Source organism: Protopterus annectens, chromosome 2.part0 (genome assembly GCF_019279795.1).
Source record: "Protopterus annectens isolate FY-2018-M chromosome 2.part0, PAN1.0, whole genome shotgun sequence".
Lineage (NCBI taxonomy): Eukaryota > Metazoa > Chordata > Ceratodontiformes > Protopteridae > Protopterus > Protopterus annectens.
In genome coordinates this window covers 1,126,666,854-1,126,691,143 of record NC_056728.1, presented here as the reverse complement: position 1 = coordinate 1,126,691,143, position 24,290 = coordinate 1,126,666,854, and the positions used below count along the sequence as shown (strand labels likewise).

Genomic DNA, 24,290 nt, shown 5'->3' with positions numbered 1-24,290 from the left:
AAACAGAGAAATTTTAGGAAAAGGATATACGACCATTTATACTGTATAAAGACTAAAGATAATAACAATGCTCTTTATAGACACATTAATAGGGAAGGGTCTGACCATGTATTCAATTTTTTTATTTTAGAAGTAATAAAGGCAGACCCAAAAGGAGGAGATAGTAAGGGTTTATTGAAATATAAGGAAGTGAAGTGGCAAATTTTGTTAGATGCCACAACTCCACCAGGACTGAATGAATACATTTCAGTAAAACCATTTTTGGAGATTACGTAAACATGTTTTATTTCATCTAGTCTTTATCACTTATAAAAATATGCATTATTACTTTTATAATATATTTTTTGAAAGAGTTTTTTAAAAAATTTTTTAAAATGTTTTTTTCAAAATATTTTAAATATTTTTTAGTAATCAGTTTATCTATTTTTGTTCTATTTATATTTTTTAACATATTTTTATGGTATTTTTATGGAATTTTTATGCATAGTATATGCAGTTCTTTTTTATAAAATAGTGTGATTACATTGTGTCCAGCATTGCTCAATATATGTTACATTTTGAGTTATATTCTGTGTTATAGTGTGTACTGAACACAATTACGTATTTGTTATTGTTGGCACAGAATACATTTTATTTCATATTAACTTTATTCATTCCACAGCTTACAATTCGTTGTATCTGTGGTAATAATATCATATTAGAATATTATTCAGATGCATTTAGTAGTTTTATTTAGACATTTTTGTATTCTACAAGTTTTATTTATTTACATTTGTATTTATATTATATTAGTTTTGTACCAGTATGGTTGACAAGTGGATGATGGAGTGCTTTCAATGATTTTGAAGCGGGTCTCATATTATGCATATATCTATGTTTTCCAGGGTAATGAGTGCTTGTAGGGTGTGGAGCTGTTTTGTTAATGCTCCTAGCGTTGAGCAGCAATACATAAATATTAACTGGATTTTGTTTAGTTAAGTTGGAGCTTTAGAATACTGACATTGTCTATTGGGTTGGATAAGGATTTAGATAATACATCAAACCTTTGTGGGGAGAGATGCAGGCTGAGATATATTGTACCAACTTTGAATGACACCAGAAGCTAAGCCATTTGTTGGAATTGGTAGTCCTTTGTTTGTATTGTGGCATCATTCTTGGAGATGGTAGAATGCTGCTTAAGGTTAGGTTCATGTCAGCTTCTGACGCACCATTCCTGATGGCTACATTGTGTCTGTTGATATAGTCCAGGGACGTCTTGAGTCATTTACATGCATGTGTAGTATGACTCTCATATATGTACTTGTGGTGCAAGGACCTGAGTACTTATCTGATGTCCTGATGTGGTGAATCCCTCCATTTGATAGACAGTTGACTGTGATCCTCTGTTTCACACCTAGTAAGTGGTACATTGGTGCACCACACTGTGGGGTAACCTGTGACTAAGATATTGGATTGCGTGAAGGCTTGCTTTGTGGGCTTATCACCTGAGTCGGTGTGTAGGGTTGCCACCTTTTGTTGTGGCTAAAACTGGAGTAAAGACACACCCCTCGCATCACCAGTAACACTGCCCACCCACCCCATCTACTGCCAATATTACACCCATTTTGTGACGTCATGATGACCATCACATGGAGGGGAACACCCTCTTTTTTTTCCATTCCTGCTGCCTGTTTTCGGCTGATTTTAGTATGCTTTTCTGAGATTTACAAACTCTGATAATCTGTTTCCTTTTTTGAAACAGAATACTGACGTTTGTACAGTGTTTTCTGGACTACCGGAGAATCAGTATGATTTCCGGATAGTCCAGAAAAAAAACAGAGGGGTGGCAACCCCAGTGACACCTATATGTATAATTCATGTTGGTTGCTGAGGGTACTTGTTTCTTAAGTTAGATTTAGGAGGCCTTTATGTTGTACATAGGTTACGAGTATCCACATATGTAGATCTGTGTGTTTGGTCTGAGTTGTGTGCGCTTTGAGCTGTGTGCGCTTTGTGTTTGGTTATGTGGTTCTGGCAACCTGATTATTTGTTGTGGCTTTGTGCGAAAGCTTTGCTTCCAGTAACATTGTATAACTTCATCTGTCATGCAATGCATCTGCTAGTTTAAGTAGTAGAGGTTTATGGCAAATTGCTACATTTTCTCAAGATTCTCATTTCAACCAGGCTATTTGCAGGAAGGTGGGGATGTTTGTCATGCATCTGGCCTTCTGGTTGGTGTCCTAGTAGAAGGACTGCCATTTTTTTTCCATGCGCTTCAGTGGAAGAGCTGGGAGGGAGGCTTGATCCAACTGTAATATCATTTGGTTTATTATAGTGAATTATTATTAATAATATTTTTTTTGCTCTTTAATGGAATAGTTGAGGGGGCGGGGTGCTGGTTCATACTACAGGCCAAGGGTGCTTGTTGAACCAGCTACGCTTCTGTCTAAGACTACACATGAGGAGCAACACAACCCAGAACAAACCAGAGCCTGTTCACACAGCAATTGATTATTTAAAGTATAATACAAATTGGGGGCATAGGTTGTTTTGAGAAGCCTATGACTGTAAATGCCTGCATCAGTATAGTGTAGTTGGCCAAATCTCTGAGTGATGGGCAGTGCCGCACCAAACTGTCTTTTTTTTTTTTTTTATAATGCTATTGGCTGGTGTGCTCTAGCAAGCTGTTTGTTACTTATTTTCTGCAAAACTCTTTTATTTAGCCTCTGTAGCATGCAACACCAGCAATGGACCTGGAAACCTTTTTCTGCCACTAGAAGGAACCAGTAAACTAATTATAGGAAAAACTCACTAATTCAACAGTAAAAAAAAAAAAAAGTGCAAGCAGTATCAGTACACTCAGTATTAAGCAAATGTATCAAAGTTCGCTTTGCCTGGTAAATATCTTAAAGGGAGGGGCTTCTCAAAAAAAAAGTATGCGCTTAATGAAAGCTGCCAATAAACATGTAGAGGGAGAGAAATATGTTGGCAAATTATAAGGGCCAGGCAACAACAGACGCAAGTAGAACAGGGTGTGTGGGAGGGAAGACCATTAGACACTTTTAGTTATATAGCTGACTGGTGTGGAACTAGCTTAATTCAAACTCTTAACTAGCCTGAGATGCACTCGCAACACAAGAAAGAAGCTAAAGCTGATACAGACTGTTAAGACAAGTAATGAAAAATGTTCGGTTATCTTTATTGTTGAATGTGAATCTTTAGTTGAATATCTCAGTTTCTAAATGAAACTACCATGTATGTGAATATGTATTCTAATAAAGGTTTTGCATACATGTGTAGGAACTTTAGCAATGTAATTTGCTAATACAATACTTTGTCAAGATGCTTTGTCTTTTTGTCATAAGGAATCTGAGTAATTAGCCTTGGAATTTATAGGAACCTTGTACTTGGACGTTACATTTGATTGCATTTTAAAACAGTGAATCTGAATGGTTGAAATCTCACTGGGATACATATTCAGTTGAAATATTTTTTGGACCTGTTTCTGTTCCCCTTACATCGTCAGTAAGCCTTTCTACCCCTATGCCCCCATGCATTGTCTTGTCTGATAACTCCTTTACTTCCTTGGTCTTACTGGACTCTGTGCTGTGGGTTGGTCATGCAGCTTAAGGGTGTCTGAGGTGGGGATCAACCCATCTTCATCAGCTGAGGGTTATTTTTTACTTTGTGGTGTACCCTGGTGCTCCCCCTCCCTCTGCATATAGCCTGGCTTGTCCGTGGGTCAGTTGTGCAGTGGGGATGTGCATTGTTTCACCCTGCCACTGCAGCAGCTCAGCTATGTTCACCACCCTTTCCCCTCTTTGGACTTACGTTGGCGTTACTGGTCTCCTTCTAGGGATCCCTAATAGGAATGTCCACACACCACCCTCATTCCCTAAGATGGGAATACCCATCCCACTCTGACACCTCAGATGCCTGAGGTGTTGCTTGATCCTGGGTTGCTTGGGACATGATCGTGGCTTTGTTGCTCTTTGCCATGGCACCAGCTAGTTGAAATATCATTTAGTTTTTATGTGCTGTAGTCGCACACGATTCTGTAATAAATAGAAAATATATAGAGGTGTATGAAGTAATTTTTCTTGGCTGATTTTTAAACATGATGATTGGTGTTGTCTATGCAATATTGCTAGTGATGCAGTTTCTATTTGTACATCAGCAGTTATTTATTTTGTGTGGTATTTTCTCCACAGTTGTATGACAATGGTGTTACAATATTTCTGAAAAAGGCAGGGGGAGGGATTAGGACTAGGATATAAAATCCATGAAAGGTGCAAGGGTCTTGCCAACCCTCTACAAAAAAAAAAAAAAAAAACACTCTCAAACTTTTTCCATTTGGTAGTAGGCCTGTTTAAGGTATTTTTGATAGTATGTTTCTAACCCAGCCACTGGGGATGCACAAGCCAGTGCATTTTTTTGTGCTGGTCCCAAGCCGAATTAATGGGGAGGGTTGCGTCAGGAAGGGCATCTGGCGTAAAACTTCGCCAAATCATTCATGCGGACAGCAAAAAATATTTACATATTTGATCCATCGAGGCCCGGGTTAACAATGACTGCCACCCGTACTGTTAGCCTACAGAGTGCTGGCGGAAATTGGGCTACTGTTGGCCGAAGGAGATGAAGAGGGGGAAGGCATGGCCAAAGGCAGGAAGAGAGGAGAAAGGCAAAGACTGTGGTAGTGAGGGTCGGAACTTTGAATGTTGGCAGTACGACTGGTATAGGGAGAGAGTTAGCCGATATGTGTGCAAGAGACTAGATGGAAGGGGAGTAAGGCTAGGAGTATCTGAGGTGGGTTCAAATTGTTTTATGGTGTGGATGGGAGGAGAAATGGCTTAGGAGTTATCGTGAAGGAACAGTATACTTAAGAGTGTTTTGGAGGTGAAAAGAGTGTCAGATAGTGATGTTTATGAAGCTGGAAATTGATGGTGTAATGATGAATGTTGGTTAGTCCATATGCTGCACAAGTTGGGTGTGTGATGGATGAGCGAGAAAAAGTTTGGAGTGAGTTGGATGAAGTGGTGATGACTGTACCCAAGGGTGAGAGAGTGGTGATTGGAGCAGATTTCAATGAGCATGTTGGTGAAGGGAACAGAAGGGATGAGGAAATGATGGGTAGGTATGGTGTTAAGCAAAGGAATGCAGAAGGTCAAATGGTAGTGGATTTTTCAAAAAGGACGGACATGGCTGTGGTGAATACATATTTTAACAAGAGGGAGGAGCATAGGGTGACATACAAGAGTAGAGGAAGATGCACACAGGTGGATTATATCTTATGTAGAAGGGTCAGTTTGAAGGAGATTGGAGACTGTAAATTGGTGACCGGGGAAAGTGTAGTTAGGCAGCATAGAATGGAGGTTTGTAGGATGACGTTGGTGATCAAGAAGAGGAGGAGGATTGTAGGATGACGTTGGTGATCAAGAAGAGGCGGAGGAGTGTAAGGGCAGCACCAAGGATCAAATGTTGGAAATTGAAAAAGGGTAATTGTGAGGTGGAGTTCAGGGAAGAGTTAAGACAGGCACTGGGTGGCAGTGAAGAGTTACTATAGCTGGGTAACTACAGAAGAGCTAGTAAGGGAGATGGCTAGAAAGGTGCTTGGTATGACATCTGGACAGAGGAAGGACGACAAGGAGACATGGTGGTGGAATGAGGAAGTACAGGAGGGTATACAGAGAAAGAAGTTGGCAAAGAAGTGGGATTGTTAGAGAGATGAAGAAAGTAGACAAAGAAGTGGGATTGTTAGAGAGATAAAGAAAGTAGACGAGTATAAGGAGATGAGGTGCATGGCAAAGAGAGGGTGGTGAAGGCTAAAGATAAGGCATATGAAGAGTTGTATGAAAGGTTGGACACTAAGGAGGGAGAAAATGACCTGTACCGATTGGCTAGACAGAGGGACTGAGCTAGGAAAGATGTGCAGCAGGTAAAGGTGATAAAGGATAATGAGGGAAACATACTCACAAGCAAGGAGAGTGTGTTGAGCGGATGGAAAGAGTACTTTGAGGAATTGATGAATGAAGAGAATGAGAGGGAGAGAAGGTTGGATGATGTGGAGATCATGAAGTGAAATGGATTAGCAAGGAGGAAGTTAGGATAGCTATGAAAAGGATGAAGAATGGAAAGGCTGTTGGTCCAGATGACATACCTGTGGAAGCATGGAGGTGTTTAGGTGAAATGGCAGTGGAGTTTCTAACCAGATTGTTTAATGAAATCTTGGAAAGTGAGAGGATGCCTGAGGAATGGAGAAAGTGTTTTGGTACCGATTTTTTTTAAGAATAAGGGTGATGTGCAGAGCTGTAGTAACTACAGAGGGATTAAATTGATCAGTCACAGCATGGGAAAGAGTAGTGGAAGCTAGGTTAAGAAGGGTCGTGATGATTAGTGATCAGCAGTATAGCTTCATGCAGGAAAGAGCACTACAGATGCGATGTTTGCTCTGAGAGTGTTGATGGAGAAGTACAGAGAAGGTCAGGAGGAGTTGCATTGTGTTTTTGTAGACTTAGAGAAAGGATATGACAGGGTGCCTAGAGAGGAGTTGTGGTATTGTATGAGGAAGTCGAAAGTGTCAGAGAAGTATGTAAGAGTGGTAAATGATATGTACGAGGATAGTGTGACAATGGTGAGGTCTTCAGTGGGAGTGACAGATGCATTTAAGGTGGAGGTGGGATTACATCAAGGATCAGCTCTGAGCCCTTTCTTATTTGCAATGGTGATGGACAGGTTGACAGACGAGATCAGACATGACTCCACGTGGACTGTGATGTTTGCAGATGACATTGTGATCTGTAGTGAGAGTAGGGAACAGGTGGAGGAGACCCTGGAGAGATGGAGATATGCTCTAGAGAGAAGAGGAATGAAGGTCAGCAGGGCTACGACAGAATATATGTGTGTGAATGAGATGGAGGATAGAGGAATGGTGAGGATGCAAGGATTAGAGGTGGCGAAGGTGGATGATTTTAAATGCTTAGGATAAATAGTTCAGAGTAATGGTGAGTGTGGAAGAGAGGTGGAGAAGAGTACAAGCAGGATGGAGTGGGTGGAGAAGAGTGTCAGGAGTGATTTGTGACAGACGAGTACCAGTAAGAGTGAAAGGGAAGGTCTACAAGAGGGTAGTGAGACCAGCTATGTTATATGGGTTGGAGAAAGTGGCATTGATAAAAAGGCAGGAGTTTGAGCTGGATGTGGCAGAGTTAAAGATATTAAGATTTGCAGTGGGTATGACGAGGGGGGGCAGGATTAGGAATAAGTATATTAGAGGGTCAGCCCAGGTTGGAAGGTTTGGAGACAAAGCCAGAGAGTCAAGGTTACATTGGTTTGGACATGTGTTGAGGAGGGATGCTGAGTATATTGGGAAAAAGATGCTAAAGATGAAGCTACCAGGTAACAGGAAAAGAGGAAGGCCTAAGATAAGGTTTATGGATGTGGTGAGAGAGGACATGCAGATGGTTGGTGTGACGGAGCACAATGCAGAAGAGAGGAAGAAATGGAAACTGATGATCCGCTGTGGTAACCCCTAACGGGAACAGCCGAAAGATGATGATGATTGATGATGATAATAGTATGTTTCTACTATTTGTAATTTCACTAAGTTTTTATCACATGATGTTTCAGCTGTTTGGATTCATTGTTTTGATATTCTACCAAATGTGATTTTTTATCAGTATCCTATCAAGTTTACTAGGGAAGCTTTGTCTTTACTACTATGACTCAAACCCGAGTCAGAACCCAGGCATATGTCGTGGTTTGTCTTTTATTAATCTATGAATGAAACGGAGCACAACTTTATCAATAATCCAGCTCTGTCGTTTTTATTTGCCATGCAATGGATAAGTCAACCTGTTCACTGAAGCTTAGCCTTTTTGCTCTGGCCTCTTTGCTGACCATTTCCTGTCATCTTATTTGTTCTGCAGGCCTGTTCCACTGGTTGAGATCCCTTTTATTCCATGGGATAAAACTTGAGCTAGACAGGTGGGGGAGCTGTACTTTAAACCTTGGCCTTCAGTGCATGTCCCCAGTCACACCCATGGGGTTTGCTTGTAATAGGCCTTTTGAGATGTACGTTGACATATTTGTAATCAGCCCCTTTGTAGGCTGCAACTGCTGTGTAATCCTCATCTCCACTATGACTTGAACCATGGGGAGTATGGAGAGGCATGTGCTCCCCACATCAGTACTCTTCCCCCTTCTACTCCAGGTCCAACGCACACCTCAGCCTCTATTTGTATTCTGATCACCTGGGTTGTAGTCAAGGCTGTATCCCAGTGTGCTAATGGAGCTTTTTTCTTGATGTGTTAAGTAACACTTTTTAAACACTTTGGACCATTTATAAAAAAAACTTGTCGGTTTTAATAATTTAGGCTTCAAACTTTTCATTTAATGTTTTACTTGGAAATATTCCTACTTGGCAGGTGTCATTAAATAATGTGTGCTCTCAACATGCTCTGCAATCTTACTGTTGTGTTAAACTTTTAGCAAAAAAAAAAATCACTGAAGGTCACTGTCAACTTTTAATACATCACAATGCATTGCTGAAAATGTCCTAAAAATATTAAATACTGATTTCTTGCCTTCAGCATGTGCGGCACAAAATTTGATTTGATACTATATTTTCATAAATGCTACAATTGTATGAAATCTACAGATGGTTTTAGTAGTGATACAGTCTACATTTGGTATTTACTAGCCTGCTACTAAATTACACACACACACCACACACCACACACCACACAAAAACAAACACAGTCCATGCTATGTGCCAATAAAATGGAAAACATCCAAGGAGAACCTCTGTCGTCTTGTGAAGAATGCCTAGAATGAGGTAAAGTACAGAAATCGCTGTCACTTGGCAGCTGTATCCCAGATTACTGCTGATGTAAAGTAATGTGCAGGGTCTGTGTTTGGAGCCCAGAAATGCTCAATCTTTCTAATTCTTTAGTAAACTGTAAGCATAATAGGCTAAGAACACTAACAAAGGTTGTGCATCATTTCATTTCCTTGCAGATGGTAGAGTCTTCTCTTGGGGACAGAATAATCACGGTCAGCTTGGTCTTGGTAAAGGAATATCTACTCAAGCCACACCTGTGCAGCTGAAGTTCCTTTCTGGACTTCCACTGGCACAGATTGCTGCAGGAGGGGCACACAGCTTTGCACTGTCCTTGTCGGGGACTGTTTTCGGATGGGGGAATAACAATGCTGGACAACTAGGAGTCGGAACTGGCACTAAAGGTAAAAAAAAAAGACCATCTTTATTTTAAACCGATTATCATTGTGTGGTATGCGCTACTTGGTAAATATTTGTAGTGAAAAGTTTTTAAAGAACAAAAAAGGTAGTGAATTGTTAGTACCATTTTAGCAGCTTTATATTCAAAGGGTGGACTTGATCCCTAAATACTTCAAAGCAACTTTCTTTGATGCTTCACAGGGGACTCTTCATTTATGCAGTTCATTGACTTTTTAAGATAGATACAGAAACATTTCATTTACTTCTGTTGGATATTCAGTGTAATACTTTTGAAATCCATAAAACTAATGCCCATCTTTTCTTGCTTCAGTAATTTACAGCAATTTCACTGTGCTAGATCTGATCAGTTGGTCTAGCCATTGCTTAGATTATTATAAAGTGCTGAAATTTTTAAACACTTAACTGCTATATGACGTCTTAGACAGTCAGTGGTATTTTGGACATTGGCAGGAGTGTTTGTGCACTGCTGTTCTCTACCTGTATGTGTATGTATAAAATGTCATCCATATGAGAAGAATAAAAACCCTTTGGAAGGAGGAAACAATACTGTAGGTAACTGATACTATCCGTAAGCTTCTCTTTCTTCAATAAATCACTGTCATTTTCACACGTAGTTGTATTGTTTTTGTGCATTTCTGGAAATTCTTCTTGCATTCTCACTGTTTCATATGCTCAGAGTGGGTCTCGATGATTAATTATTTTTCTTTAAGTTTCTTTTCTACCTAATGTTTATTAGGGAATGTTTGTGTATCACAGAATGTTTGTGATCATTGTGTCTTATTTCTCAAGTTTATGATCACCATTATTGTCTCAGTTTCATTGAATTTTCTGTGTCTTCTGGCCTGGATTGTGTCTAAAAAGGGTCTTCAGACCACTCTACCTAAATGGATAAATGTATAAAAAAATCGTAAAGGCTTGACTCCAAATGGCCATTTGCAGTCAGTGAAAAGCAACCACATAGCTGCCACCAACATGGCTTTGTGTTTCACAAGAAAGAACAGTTACAAAGGCAACACAGGAATGTAGACATCAACAGCTGATGGCTGTTACTTGGCTCCAATACTTTGCATTTAATTTACATTTAAAATGGAAAAGTTGCAGATAACAGTTTGTCCATCAAATTATATTTTTGATCCCTTGTCTATTCCAAGTCTAAATTTTTTCCATATATCTTTGTCTTCAAAGTGTGACAGCCAAGCCGTCTCTATTCCATTTTCATCCACTTGGCTCCCTGTATTACTGACACAGCAGCCTACATCTCCAGAAGGCTTTCTTCCTTTAGAGGAAGAATTACCATTCAGTGCCCTCATTCACTGCTGGATTAGTGGGAGCCACCAACTGAGCGTGAGGTAGCCGTCCTTTATAGCTATTTGTTTCCTTTAATTTTTATTCCTACTATGCTGGCCTCACTAGTGTCTGAACACCTTCTATCCAATAATGCAAAGTGCTGTCTACTTGCATGCTTAGCCAGCACTCTTTGAATACCCAGTCTACATTTCTATAGAGGACCAGAGGACACTTCTGCAGCACACATCCCATCCCCTGATTTTGCAAAGATGGTCAATTGCCTGTTTGGTAAAATATGATATAATAAAAAAGGCCATCTTTGGTAAACTTTAGGTTTTAGCAACAGGCATTAGGACAACTCTGTAGCTAAAACTTTCTCAGGCTGATGAAGGTATGCAGTCTTTCTTGACATCATGCAGAGCACAACCATCACATCTCAGTTCTTTCTTGGTCCTCAGAAGTATTAACTCAAAGAATCATCCCCGGGCTGCTTTGATTTTTCTGCTTAGATTTTGAAAATGTTTGGTGGTGTAACTAGCCCCCCCCACACACACACATGTATAGGTTCATAGGTAAGAGGGTAGCTGCCCTTCGGCCATTTTGTTAATCCTATCCAGCTTCCCTTTTTGTGCTTGAAATATCCTCTTCTATTTGGTTATAGATTGGCCTTACCTATCCTGTGGTCAATGATTGTATGTTACTGTAGTGAGGATAACGCACACACCTTTTTTTTTCAGTCTTCATCATAAGCTCTCACATTTGTGGAAATACTGCTTTTTTTTTTATTCCCAGCACTAGCCCTTACTCCACTGTTTTCTGGACTTGTGATGCCCTCTGTTCTTCCATGCCATCTGCCAATGGGTGGTCCTCTTTTTAAAAGTTCAGGATTCATATTTTTGTGTCCCACAACTATGAAAGGTAAAGCATGATTGGGAAAGAAGTACAATAAATGTCAACACTTGCTGTAATGTAGGTAGTGTTTTTAAGTGGAAGTTTCACCCTCACATTCCTTCACACCTCTGCTACTTACCACACTCTGAGGTTACTGGAAGTCAGAATAGGGGAATTAATGAGTTACTGCAAAGCTAGACAAACTTATTGCAGTGTTAGTCTTTCCATTCTGATGCTGCAATAGAAATCCTCAGAACTCTAACAGGAACCCTAATGAGCACATTGAGTACCTATAATGTTTAGCTCCTCACCATGTTAAGTGTAAACAATAACATGTTAACACAAGAATGAGAATTTTCTCTTTAATAAAGAAACTTTGCATTGATTGCCTTCTTATCTCATTACAGAGCATCACAGTTCTGCCACCTTCTCCTTTTGTCACTACAGAACATTATAGTTCTGCAAAGCTATGCTCAAAAAGTTAGAATTGGTAGTGTAAATGCTCAGAGTACCACATGGTAGCTAAATAAGCTTTTCCAGCTACCAACTTGGTGATGGACAACAGCCGTCCTCCATTCTTGGAGTCCTGCCCCAAATGTTTGTAAAAGATGTGAGCAGTCTGTATGTAGAGTATGCCCACTCCCCTGTTATCATAACGGAGTCTACTATATCCATTTTGGTGCATCCCCTTCTTTCTCTGGGCTCGTTTCCCTTTTTATCTCCATGCTGCTGACCTTCACCTAATACTAGTTCCTGTCTTAATTCTCTGGATCTACTGGATGCGGATATTAAATTTTATCTTCAACAGAATGCTTAGGAGTGAACTTTGTGTTTCAGAATTGGGCTATAGCCAGGTGGGTGCTAAGAATATGCAGTTTCTCCAATTTAACTCCACCCCATCTAGGTCATGGGCCCAGAGGCCAAGGTCCTGGATTTCCAGAAGGCTGCATTCAGTCTCAGGATGGATACTTGTAATCCTGACTTCTCCTTGAAAATCTCCTGTGGGACTCTGAGGGAGGTTGTCTCTTCATACACTGATATGAAGTATGCTCTCCAGGAATTAATGAATTAGGAAGTCTTATCAGGGGATATTTGATCCACTTTTTTTTGCTACATCATGCACCACATTCTTTAATGTCCAACCCTGTCAGTAATTTATTAGCCAGGACAGAGGTGCTAAACTCCCTCAACACAATAGTCATCCAAGATATCTCACTAAACCAGGAAAGATTAGCATGTTATTTGCTTTTGGTGTCCAGGAAAACCAGGGACAATGGTTCCATTCTGTATCTCTGCACAGTAAATTTCTGTCATCAACAGTTATTTTGCATGGTCCTGGATCAGTCTGATATCCGATATGTTTTCAGAAAAAGTGGGTGCATTAGTTAGGCCTAGGGTGTTTATAGGTTTTTGTGATTTTTTTTTTTTTGGGGGGGGTCAAAGCCACCCTCTACCAGATCCAGGACTTTGTATGGACTCTCCTCTTCTCTCAGGGTGTTCACAAAATTTGGGTCTGTACTGTCAAGTAAGTGATGCAAGATTTTTCCCTACTAGGGTGATTGGCTCCTTGCTGTCAGTATGCAAGCATGTTTTATCAAAGAGAGAGCATTTGCTCAAACTGTAAAGTCTCACCTTACTCTGGTTCAGGACCTAACATTGGATTGTCCAGTCAGTACAAGAACTTTGTAAATCTTCTTATTCCAAGACGGGCCATTGCCATCTCTCAGCCAAGCAGTGTCTTTTTTATTTTGCCTTTCCAATAGGTCCACAATAAGCCTCATCAGAGATCTGGAGCTGATTGGTGTTTGTCTTAATGGCTCCTTATGCTGAAGATCACATGGGAAATCTTCAGTAGAACCTCTGGGTTCAGTTGACTCTGGATTGTGTCTCATTACTCCAGCCCATGTGAATCTTTAGGGCATGTCACTTAGCTCACTTTTGCATGTCATTGGGAATAAATCCAGCATACATTCAAATTGGCAGTACCTTCCGACTGCAGACTCCACGGGTACATTGACCACTGATATTTCTGCCTTAGAATGGGTTGAAGGCCAGTATCTGAAACCTGGACATCAGCATCCTGGAAAAGAGCCATTTTCCTATCCCATGCAATCCAAATGTCTCTCTTCATTACAAGTTGCTTGCCTCTGCAGATAACATTTTTGGTTGAAAATTAAAGGAATAAAAACTTAAATTCTGAACACAAAATGTAAATAGTACACATATCCTGATTAAAAAAAATGGAAATGGAGAACACAGACTCTTTATAAAATGAAATCATGTCACTGTAATTCCATTTCCACCTACTGGTCAAATCGTAAACATACTTCTAGTGCAACCAACCTCTTATAATTGCCATAAAAGCAACTGTAGATTCATTGATTCAGTGTTTCCACAGGCAGATTCAGTCCTTCAGTCCATCCATCCATTCACAATCCCCCTTTTCCCATTTTTACACATGAGGTCAGTGTGTGTCACATCAACAGTGACAATTGTATAGAGCTAAGGTATACATCTCTGGGTGGCTAGCCCATCAGACAGTAATCACCTTGCTAGTACCTACACTAATCCTGCCTGCTGGAGGGCAAAACAGGTCAGACAAGGATAAATTTACTTGTGCTCATTCAGTTGTCAAGGTTTGCTTTAAAGTAATGACTGTATTATTCTGATTTGTTTCAGAAGAACTGAGAAATAAGTATCAATACAACCTGTCTTATTTGTTGATGGAGATTCAAGTCTTTGATTACAAATTCTAGTCTTTGATTACAAATTCTAATGCCTAACCTGTCTTCTACAGGAACTAATGTGTTTGTAGAGCCATTTGTCCTACAAAGGTGTAGAAGATCAAAGGTGTGGGTTTTAACAGCACAAATGCTGTCTATATAAGAGACCAAGGGCAGTGGTAGAGCTTTAAGCCACTCTTAGTAATGGAAAGACTTTAGTGTGGTGATCTTTTTAGTTATGAATCTTTGTGGTATTTATAACTGCATGATATGTTTGGATAGATACGTACTAAATTTGTCTGATCAGGGCAGTGTGTGGATGAATGATGACTTATTTTGACTTTCCGATACCTTTAGTTATTGGGCTAGATAGGATATCCTGACAACAGTTGCTATGTGGTGTCATAATATAGGGAAATTAAGGATTTCCTTACTACATGATAGTTCTAGGACAGAGTTGTCTGCAAGGGTCCTGAGATCTGGCCATTTCAGTCTGAAGTGAGGAGCTATCTTGGTAAACAAATCTCAATAGCAACTTGCAATATAAAGTGATAGTGCTACAATTCTTTGCATTTAATCTAAGCCCATTTCTAATGCACCATTGCTTTGTATGGTTTAACCCTTACTATAGTAATACTATATCAGATGCTAAGTGAATCCCAACACCCAGCTTACATATTTTGGGAAATTTAGTTACCGTACGTCCTGAGGTAGTGTTTTGTTGATCAAGAAGTAGATGTCAAACAGAAGGAGTCTCTGTAGCAAGTCCTGAGGAGTAATGCTGGTCACCTTTTTGCTTTCTGAGGTGGTAGCAGCTACTTTTAACTGTGGGTTTTATCTGTAAGCATTATTGCTATTCATCTTAATATGTAAGGGGCTACATTTACACTTATTTAGAATTCCAGCCTGGTAAATAGTGTTAAAAGCTGTGGCCAGATCCATGCATGCTGTTTGAACTGCTATCTGCAGTTTCATTGGCTTTCTCAAATAAGTTTGCTGTATTAAGCAATCATGATTGAGTTGTCTGCAAGGGGCCTGAGATCTGGCCATTTCAGTCTGAAGTGAGGAGCTATCTTGGTAAACAAATTGCACAGGACACCAAAGACAATCATAAGGCTTTTTTCAGTTATGTTAGGAACCTGGGATGCAACTCCCAGACTTGTTCTGAGTTGATTCTAAACGACAAAAAATACACTGCACCCACAGACATCGCCAATATCCTGGCAGACAGGTTCAGTGCAAACTTCTCCACCCCCTCCCCCCAAGAGAGCAAGTATCTATCCCGGCAGAGGGCTGCCTCCCAAACATCTCTGATGCTCAGGTGAAGGCTGCCCTCTCCAAAGCAAAAAACACTGCTTCCATGGGACCAGATGGCGTCCCAGGTTGCGTCCTACATGAACTCCAAGAGGAACTAATCCCTCAAATAAAACAGCTATACAATCTCAGCCTCACTACAGGATATGTGCCCACAGAATGGCATACAGCAACCTGGAAACTATTGCCCCATAAGCCTGACTAGCTTAGTCTGCAAGGCTATGGAGAGGATCATCATGGAGCTCATAAACAAAGACATTGGGGACCTACAGACACTAGATCCTACCCAGTTCGGCTTTGTCAAGGGCAGATCCTGCCTTTTGAACCTGGTTGACTTCTTTGAAACAGTCACCAAAGCCATAAATGAAGGGAAGGTAGTCCACACAGCCTATCTGGACCTTGCAAAGGCATTTGACACAATACCCCACTCGGGCATCATAGATAAGCTATCCAGCTTAAATGTAAGCCCCTATGTCACAAGATGGGTCGCAAACTGGCTCAAAGACAGAACCCACAGAGTGAGAGTTGCTGGAACCATGTCAGACTCGAAACCGGTCACAAGTGGCATCCCACAGGGTTCTGTCCTGGGACCACTCTTGTTCGGTATATACTTTTCCGAGGTACAGGCAAACGTGGAAGGACTATGGCTCACCAAGTTTGCAGACTACTGCAAACTGGGCACCATAATCGACTCTCCAGCTGACACAAACATCCTTCAAAAAGGTCTCAGAGACAGATAACTGGTGCCAGTGCCATGGTTTAAAGCTAAATGCCAAAAAATGTATAGTCATACCCTTTGGCAAAAACAATGTGCCCACAAATTACCACATAGGTGGAAACCCATTAAGTACAGAGAAAGTTATAAGGGACCTGGGGACCCAAGTTGATAGCAATCTCTCCTTTGAAAACCACATTGCCAAAGTGGTTAGAAAGACCTTCTACATAGCCCACCTCATCACGAAGGGTTTCACATCTAGATCAAGAGAGGTAATCGTGCCCCTTTATTCATCCCTCATCAGGCCAATCATAGAATACAATGCTCCTTTTGGGATGTACCTTACCCGACACCTGCAGCAATTAGAGAGACCCCAAAAGTATCTCACCAAGAGGATCAAGGGTCTCAAACAGATGCCATATGCTGCTCTGTTAACAAAACTCCAGCTCTGCTCAGTTGCATACCGCCTACTTCGAGGCGATCTATGCCTGACATACAAAGCTATGTCAAATCCACAGTTAATGGACATGCTCCACCTCAGTAAATCTAAATCCCTTAGAGCCACACGCTCGAGGGACTTGAACCTCAACACAGAAATAAATAGAACTTACTGGAGGGACAGGTTCATAACCCAGAGGCTCCCTTCGCTCTGGAATAGAATTCCAGTTCATGTGAGGCAGAGCACCTCACTGAATCTCTTCAAGAAGAATCTCGATAGGTGGATGGGGGATCGTAGGTTTGTCCCAGGGATTACTCCCGTGTCACTATTAGACAGAGGCACAGTAAACTAAACCTTAAAAAGGGCACAGTATACTCAAATCAAGGGGTGGCGTAAGCCATACAGAATCGGGCTAGGCTTATAATTGCCCCAGGGCAGATAGCCTAGTATGAACCTATGAACCTATGATTTCCTTTTGATAAAACATATTGTTGTGCATCTAGGGCAATAAGACTTTTTTTATATTCTAACTTATGAAATCAGAAATATGGTCCATGGCTTTTTAAAATAGGCTTGTTGGATAGATGGGTCTGTATTTCCTGGGATGTGAGCTGGCACCCCTTTATGAAATAGCTTAACTGTAGACATTTTTTCAGTTTGACACTTAAATAAGCAACCAGGTATATTAGGGTCCATAGTGGTGGAATTTTCTACTTTAAATGGTGTAGTTAGGGCAAGATTAATAATCTGTTGTGGGAGGTACTCTTTAATTTGTGGAACTTCAGTGACTATTCTGGTGTGAAGGTGGCACTAAATTTATCTCCAAGTACAGTACCAGCTTTAGCTGTCTGTTTCCACATTAATACTACTCCTTGTTTAAGTATGTGTTCTGTATCTGTTATACAGTCATCAGTATGCAGAGTAAATAACCAGTTGAAGTGAAGATTCCAAGGAATAAATATGAAAGTGTGATTGTGTAAATATGTGAGCAAGTCAGATTAGGCAGAGCCATTTAGAAAAGGATTATGGGGAAGGTGGGGTGAGAGAGCAGAACTTGTATCAGTCTAAGTGTGTTTTTTGAAATGTGTCTTTCACAAAAGAAAAGTTGAGTGCTTATGATGCATTATTGGTCAGTATAGAAACTGTACATGTGCATTATGCATATAGTTTCTCAACCAATCTGATTAATCGGTATGGCAGCAGTAGAAGAGAAATGTCTGAAGAACCAGCGGCCACAAGACCATGAATGGAGGACATAATAAATTTAAATAGGCTTTGAAAATTATCTTTTGCTGTCTACTCCAAATATTAAGTAAGTTTAAAATACAAATGCTGCACTAGTTGATAAATTGTGATAAATATAACTTTCTGTACATCAGGGAAAAGGAAATGCCTTAAATCAAAAAAAAAAAAAAAAAAACTTTTGGCTTTCAATCCCTGCTGTACCTCATAGGCTCAAAGGTATATACTAGGCTAACAACCAGGGCATTTATAAGTTTAGACTTGCAATCCAACCCAATTGTGTCCCTAAGTATCATGTGCATTCATTGGTAGGGGATATTAGCTATGTAGTTTCTAGAGGTTATGTGGTGGGAGGGGGAGTACATTTGTTTGGGCATTGCTGTCTTCCTCTGTCAGACAGAGGGTACCAGACTGATTTTCCTATCCATTGATCAAGGTTATGTTTAAATAAGGGTGGACTCTGCTTCACGAGGCTGGGGAGCTAGTTTCAGAGAATGGGGACCGGGACCCACTGAAACACATCTGTCTCACCAACTGTCTTATTTATGTCACAAGCAAAATGTAAGTCTTTGGGATCTAGTGGGTCTGATGCCATTTGTTTTGCAGGTGTGCAAAAGGTCTATCAGAGCTGGACGAGGATGTCTTGTATGTCAGGCATAGAGTTCCTCTCAGTGACCTGTAAGAGACCGGGTATAGAGAGAACTAAAAGGCGATCCATATAGGAAAATGTGTAATGTGTGAATCCTGGATTATCCTGGTAAGGAACCTTTGACTGTTCCAACTTTCATATGTTTGGTTAGATACATACCAAAGGGGGCATTATATTCGATGATGGGTCTGATAAGGGCTGAATAAAGTGGCACTATGACTTCCTTGGACCTGGATGCCATGCCCTTAAAAGCTGGGCAACATAGAATAATTTTATCAGTACCTTGGCCACATGTCGGTCAAAGGCCAGATTACTGTACATGTGTTTTCCAGATTCCGGATACCGGTTAAACTCACTCTTAGTGGTGTCTTATCAGTGGAGTAATTTACCTGGGTGGCAGCTTTCCCAAAAGGCACCATCATGCATTTCTTGGTATTGAATTTTAGTCCATGATTTTGACGCCAGTCACTTTGTTTGTGTTAACACCCTCGAGTAATAAGTTTGTGTCCTTGAGGAATCTATGATAGCTCCCAATTTGCAGACATCTATGATCTTGGTCATCCAAAGGCCCTTGACATTAGCCTTTGTCTGAGAAGGTCATAGGTTCATAGGTTCATACTAGGCTATCTGCCCTAGGGCATTTATAAGCCTAGCCAGACTGTGTATGGCTTTCGCCACCCATTTTAAATTAATTTTGCTATGCCCTTTTTCGAGGTTAGTATACTGTGCCTCTGTCTAACAGTGACACAGAAGTGATACCTGGGGTAAACCTACGATCTCCCATCCACTCATCAAGATTCCTCTTGAAGAGAGTCAATGAGGGACTCTGCCTAACCTGGATTGGGATTTTATTCCAGAGTGAAGGGAGCCTCTGGGTTATGAATCTGTCCCTCCAGCATGTCCTATTTATTTCAGTGCTGAGGTTTAAGTCCCTCGGCGCATAGCTCGATGGGATTTGGATTTTCTGAGGTGCAGCATGTCCATTAATTCCGGGTTGGACATGGCTTTATACGTCAGGCACAGATCGCCTCTGAGCAGGTGGTATGCCACTGAGTAGAGCTGGAGTTTCTTTAACCGGGCAGCATACGGCATCTGTTTGAGCCCCTTGATCCTCTTGGTGAGGTACTTTTGGGGTCTTTTCAGTTGCTGCAGGTGTCTGGTAAGGTACATCCCAAAAGGGGCATTGTACTCAATTATGAGCCTGATGAGGGATGAGTAAAGAGGCACGATGACTCCCCTGATCTAGATGTGAATCCCTTCATGATTAGGTGGACTATATAAAATGTTTTTCTAACCACTTTGGCTACGTGGTTGTCAAATGAGAGATTGCTATCAACTTGGGTCCCCAGGTCCCTAATTACTTCTTCTGTACTTAATGGATTACCACCTATGTGATAATTTGTGGGCACTTTGTTTTTGCCAAAGGGGATGACTATACACTTTTTGGCATTTAGCTTGAGGCCATGGCTCTGGCACCAGTTGTCTGTTTCTATGAGGCCCTTTTGGAGGATGCTTGTGTCGGCTGGAGAGTCTATTATGACACCCAGTTTGCAGTCATCTGCGAACTTGGTCAGCCACAGTCCTTCCATGTTGGTCTGTACCTCCGAGCAATATATACCGAACAAGAGAGTCCCAAGACTGAGCCTTGTGGGATGCCACTTGTAACTGGTTTGGAGTCTGACATGGCTCCAGCTATTCTAACCATGTGGGTTCTGTCCTTGAGCCAGTTTGCAACCCATCTAGTGACATTGGGGTTTATATTTAAGCTGGTGAGCTTATCTATAATGCCAGAGTGGGTATTGTATCGAAGGCTTTTGTGAGGTCCAGGTAGGCTGTGTGGACCACCTTCCCCTTGTCAATGGCCTTGGTGACTGTTTCAAAGAAATCGACCAGGTTTAAGAGGCAGGATGTGCCCTTAACAAAGCCGAACTGGGTAGGATCCAGTGTCTGTAGGTCCCCAATATCTTTATTTATAAGGTCCATGATGATCCTTTCCATAGCTTTGCAGACCAAGCTAGTGAGACTTATGGGGCGATAAGTTTCCAGGATCCGTTGAGGCACCACCTTTGTGGAGAGGGACCACTGTTGCTGTACGCCACTCTTTGGGTACATATCCTGTAGTAAGGCTGAGATTGAACAGTAGTTTTAGGATTGGGTTTAGCTCTTCTTGGAGTTCATGTAGGATGCAGCCCGGGACACCATCTGGTCTCATTGATGCTGTGTTTCTTGCTTTGGAGAGGGCAGCTCTTACCTGAGCATCTGAGATGTCAGGGGGGCAGCACTCTGCTGGGATAGATATTGGCCCTTTTGGTGGGGAGGGGGGGGGAGTTTGCGCTGAACCTGTCAGCTAGGATGTTGGCAATATCTGTGGGTTCGGTGTATTTTTTGTCATTTTGGACTAATTCTGAGCATATCTGGGAATTCCCACCCAGGTTCCTAACATAACTAAAGAAAGCCTTGTGATTATCCTTAGTGTCCTGTGCAATTTTTCTCTCGAAGCTGGCCTTAGATGATTTTATGAGTGCCCATAGTTTTCTGCTAATACTGATCAGAGATGCCTTCCCTTTTTGGGATTTTGCTCTGTCATGTAGTAGCGTCCTCCTTCTATTGTATAGTTTGTTTATGGCTGGGGTCCACCAGACAGGATGTCTGCCTTTGGAGGATTGGGTCTTGGTTTTATTTGGGATTGCATGATCCATGCATTCCTGAAGGTGTTCATAGAATGCGTTTAAAAAGGATTTTGTGGTCTGGACAGTATTATCCACAGGCCCGGGGGCTTTGAAGGATTACACCTCTGTTTTGAGGAGTGTGAAATTTGCTTTAGAGAAGTTTTTCACTGTGGTTTTCTGGGCATGGGGTGGGGTTGGGATGTGAATATCCAGTGAGATTAGTTTATGGTCTGATCTTACCAGTGAGGGATACACTTCTGGTCTGGAGCATAGAGTCCCCATGTTGGTGATGATCAGGTCCAGTATGTTTTCCCCTCTTGTGGGAGTGGTAACAAGTTGTTCCATAGCATTTGAGTTTATAAATTCTAGGAACCTTTGGGCTAGGGTGTTGGAGCTAGAGTAATGCTCCCAGTCTATGGTTGGGTAGTTGAAGTCACCCAATATAATGGTGTTTGGAGAGACCTTCATATTTTCCAGTGTTCTCAGGAAGGTCGAGTGGGGTTCCTGGGTTTGGGAGGGTGGTCTGTAGCAGGCTGTAGACTGGAAGGCAGTTTTACCCACTGTTAGTTGCACATGGATAGTCTCTGATGCTTCGTGCTGTGCCACCAACCTGGAGGTGTGGGTATCTTTGACGAATATTGATACTCCCCCTCCTTTTGTGGTTCGGTCCAAGTTTTGGGGCCGAAAAGCATGGTATGAGGTATAACCTGGTAGTGCTGGGGTGCTCTCAAGAGCCTTGAACCAGGCTTCTGTTACTGCACAGATATTGATGTTCTCCATGCTAAGGAGAGTTTTGAGTGCGTGCATCTTGAAGTTTAGACTTCTGGCGTTGAGTAACATTACTCTTAGTTTCTTATCCCTTGTGATACCTATGGAGGTGGGTTTGTCTTTTGAGCCTTGCCTAGAAAAGGCACTATGGGGGTAGCAAGAGCCCTTGCCAATATCCGAAAGTCCAGGGGTGACAGGTGCAAGCCGTCCCTAGCGAAGCATCGTGGCTTGTCGAGCATGTCACCCCAGGCTGACAGGCATTGGATCCCTTTTGAATGACACCAATACTTAAGCCAATTGTTGAAATTGATAATCTTGTCTTCATACTGTGGCATCATTCTTGGTGAGGGTAAGATGCTACTCAAGGTCAGGGTCATACCGGCCTGGGCTACATGCTCAGAGAGCTCCTGTATGTCTCTTTTCATGTAGTTCAGGGAGGTACGTCTCAGGTCATTCACACCAGCATGGACAATGACTGAGTCATATTTGTACTTGCCTTGGAATGACCTGAGTGCTTGTGTTATGTGGCGGATCCTAGCGCCCGACAGGCAGCTCACCGTGACCTTCTCCTTGTTCAGCCTGGTGAGTGGGGCGTCAGTGTGCCTGATGATAGTCACCTATTACAAGTGTATCAGGTGTGTTGTTTAGCCTTAAGGGCTGTGACTGTTCGGCACACTGGCTTTGTGAGCTATGTGTTGCACGTGTTTTGTTTTGGGGTAGCGGTTGCTTGGGTGTCTGCTTTGGAGGTCTCTGCTGCTTAGGCAGATTTTTATTTAGAGCCTCCAAGTATGTTTTTGTGTGTTTATGTGTTTGGTTTGCTGTCGTGGTAGGTCTATGTGAGACTGGAATTGTAGTGAGTGTGGATGTTCTTCGTCTTCCCTTGCTGCAGTCCTGACTATTGGGTATAGTCCGCGTCCCAGTCGGCCCGAATACCAGAGTATAAGGCTGACGTCGGGCATGGCGCCTTTGACTGGCGTCAGTACGTCAGGGTACTAATGCGCATGACCGACGTCATTTCCTCAGTCTTTTTTGCCGCATGGTCCGATGCAGAAGCAATTTTGCGAGTGCAGGTTGGCGTTCTGAGATTTTCCGAAACCGGAGTTTCAGACCGAGTACAGAGTTGGCTAAGTAACCCCGTTGGGGAACATTTTGGTTTTTTCTTGCCTCAGTATATTACCGGATGTCAGAAAAAGTGAATAACTGTATTTCTTGTGGGAAGCAGATACCGCATAGGGATTATCATACATTGTGTATACCTTGTTTAGGGCCTGAGCACGACGTTGTTGGTTGCCGCTCTTGTGCTAGATTTAATAAGCGCACTATTAAGAGGAGGCTTGATTGTGCTAGGTTAGTGTTTGGGAAGCGTTGCGAATTATACTATGCCGTCGGATGCTCCGGCCTGCTTCATCTAAGAAGCGCAAGGACAAAACAGTGAAATCTAGGGGTGAGGAACCGGCAGTCCCGGACGTCGGTCCTTTAGAAGGCTCAGGGGAGCCAGAGGTTTTGCCAGGAGTCTCTATGGAGTCTCAGGCAGATACTTTACTGTTACAGGATGTGCCCTCTCAGGAAGTAGGCCAGGTTGTGGGGCTTCTCAGGTAACTGTTCTTCCCTCTCTTCCCAAGGTAGTTAGGGCCTCTCCTTCTGTTTCCAGAGCTTCTTTTAGAGGAAGGCCAAGTTCAGCTTCTGTAGGGGCTTCTCCTAGCATTTCAGGCTCTGTGCCTAAGAAACATATGCTTAAAATGGCTGAAGATTTGATTACTCGGATTAGAGGTTCTATGCCCCCACCTGATAAGAGGCCTAGGGTGGAACAGGAGTTTGATAGTTTTGAACAGTGTTCACAGGCTTCAGAGTCTTCTGTGGAAGACTTGCAAGAGTTTCCTGCTTATTCTGATTCTGATGTGGATGATTCCACTCCTTCAGCTTCTCCTCCTGAGGATTTTTCATTTTCAGAGACTCTTCACTCCATGAGGGAGCACTTTAAATGGGAAGGCCAAGATTACTCTGACTCCAGAAAAGGCTTAGGGAATTCTTGTTTTTGCCTCAGCATAGGCCCTTAGCTATTCCTCCTGTGTTGAATGTGGTGGAGGATGTTTTGCAGAGGCTTCTCTGAACCCTGATTCCTTGCCTCCTGCTCCTGTTAAGCCTGATAGGTATTATAGGGTGCCCGAAGCTCATAAGTATTTGTTTAAGAGTCCCAGGGCGGACCCAGAAACTGTTTCTCAGGGGCCTAAAGGTGTTAAAGCTTCTGTTGTTAAAAATCCTGTACCCTCTGATAAAGAGGCAAGGGCTTTGGATAGGTGGGGTAAGAAAGTATATACTTCTTCCACTCTAGCCATGAGGGCGTTGAATTGTCAATTCCAT

The 24,290-nt window shown here is 41.9% G+C and overlaps 1 protein-coding gene across 1 annotated transcript in view; it reads left to right on the top strand.

Annotated features, from left to right (window-relative positions):
• The window catches only part of LOC122793371 (probable E3 ubiquitin-protein ligase HERC6), a 962,939-nt gene that overhangs the window by 62,918 nt on the left and 875,731 nt on the right, over positions 1 to 24,290 (top strand). The window contains exon 4 of the mRNA XM_044061322.1: positions 8,992 to 9,216. Within this exon, the coding sequence (XP_043917257.1) occupies positions 8,992 to 9,216 (225 nt within the window). The remainder of the gene's footprint in view (positions 1 to 8,991; positions 9,217 to 24,290) is intronic.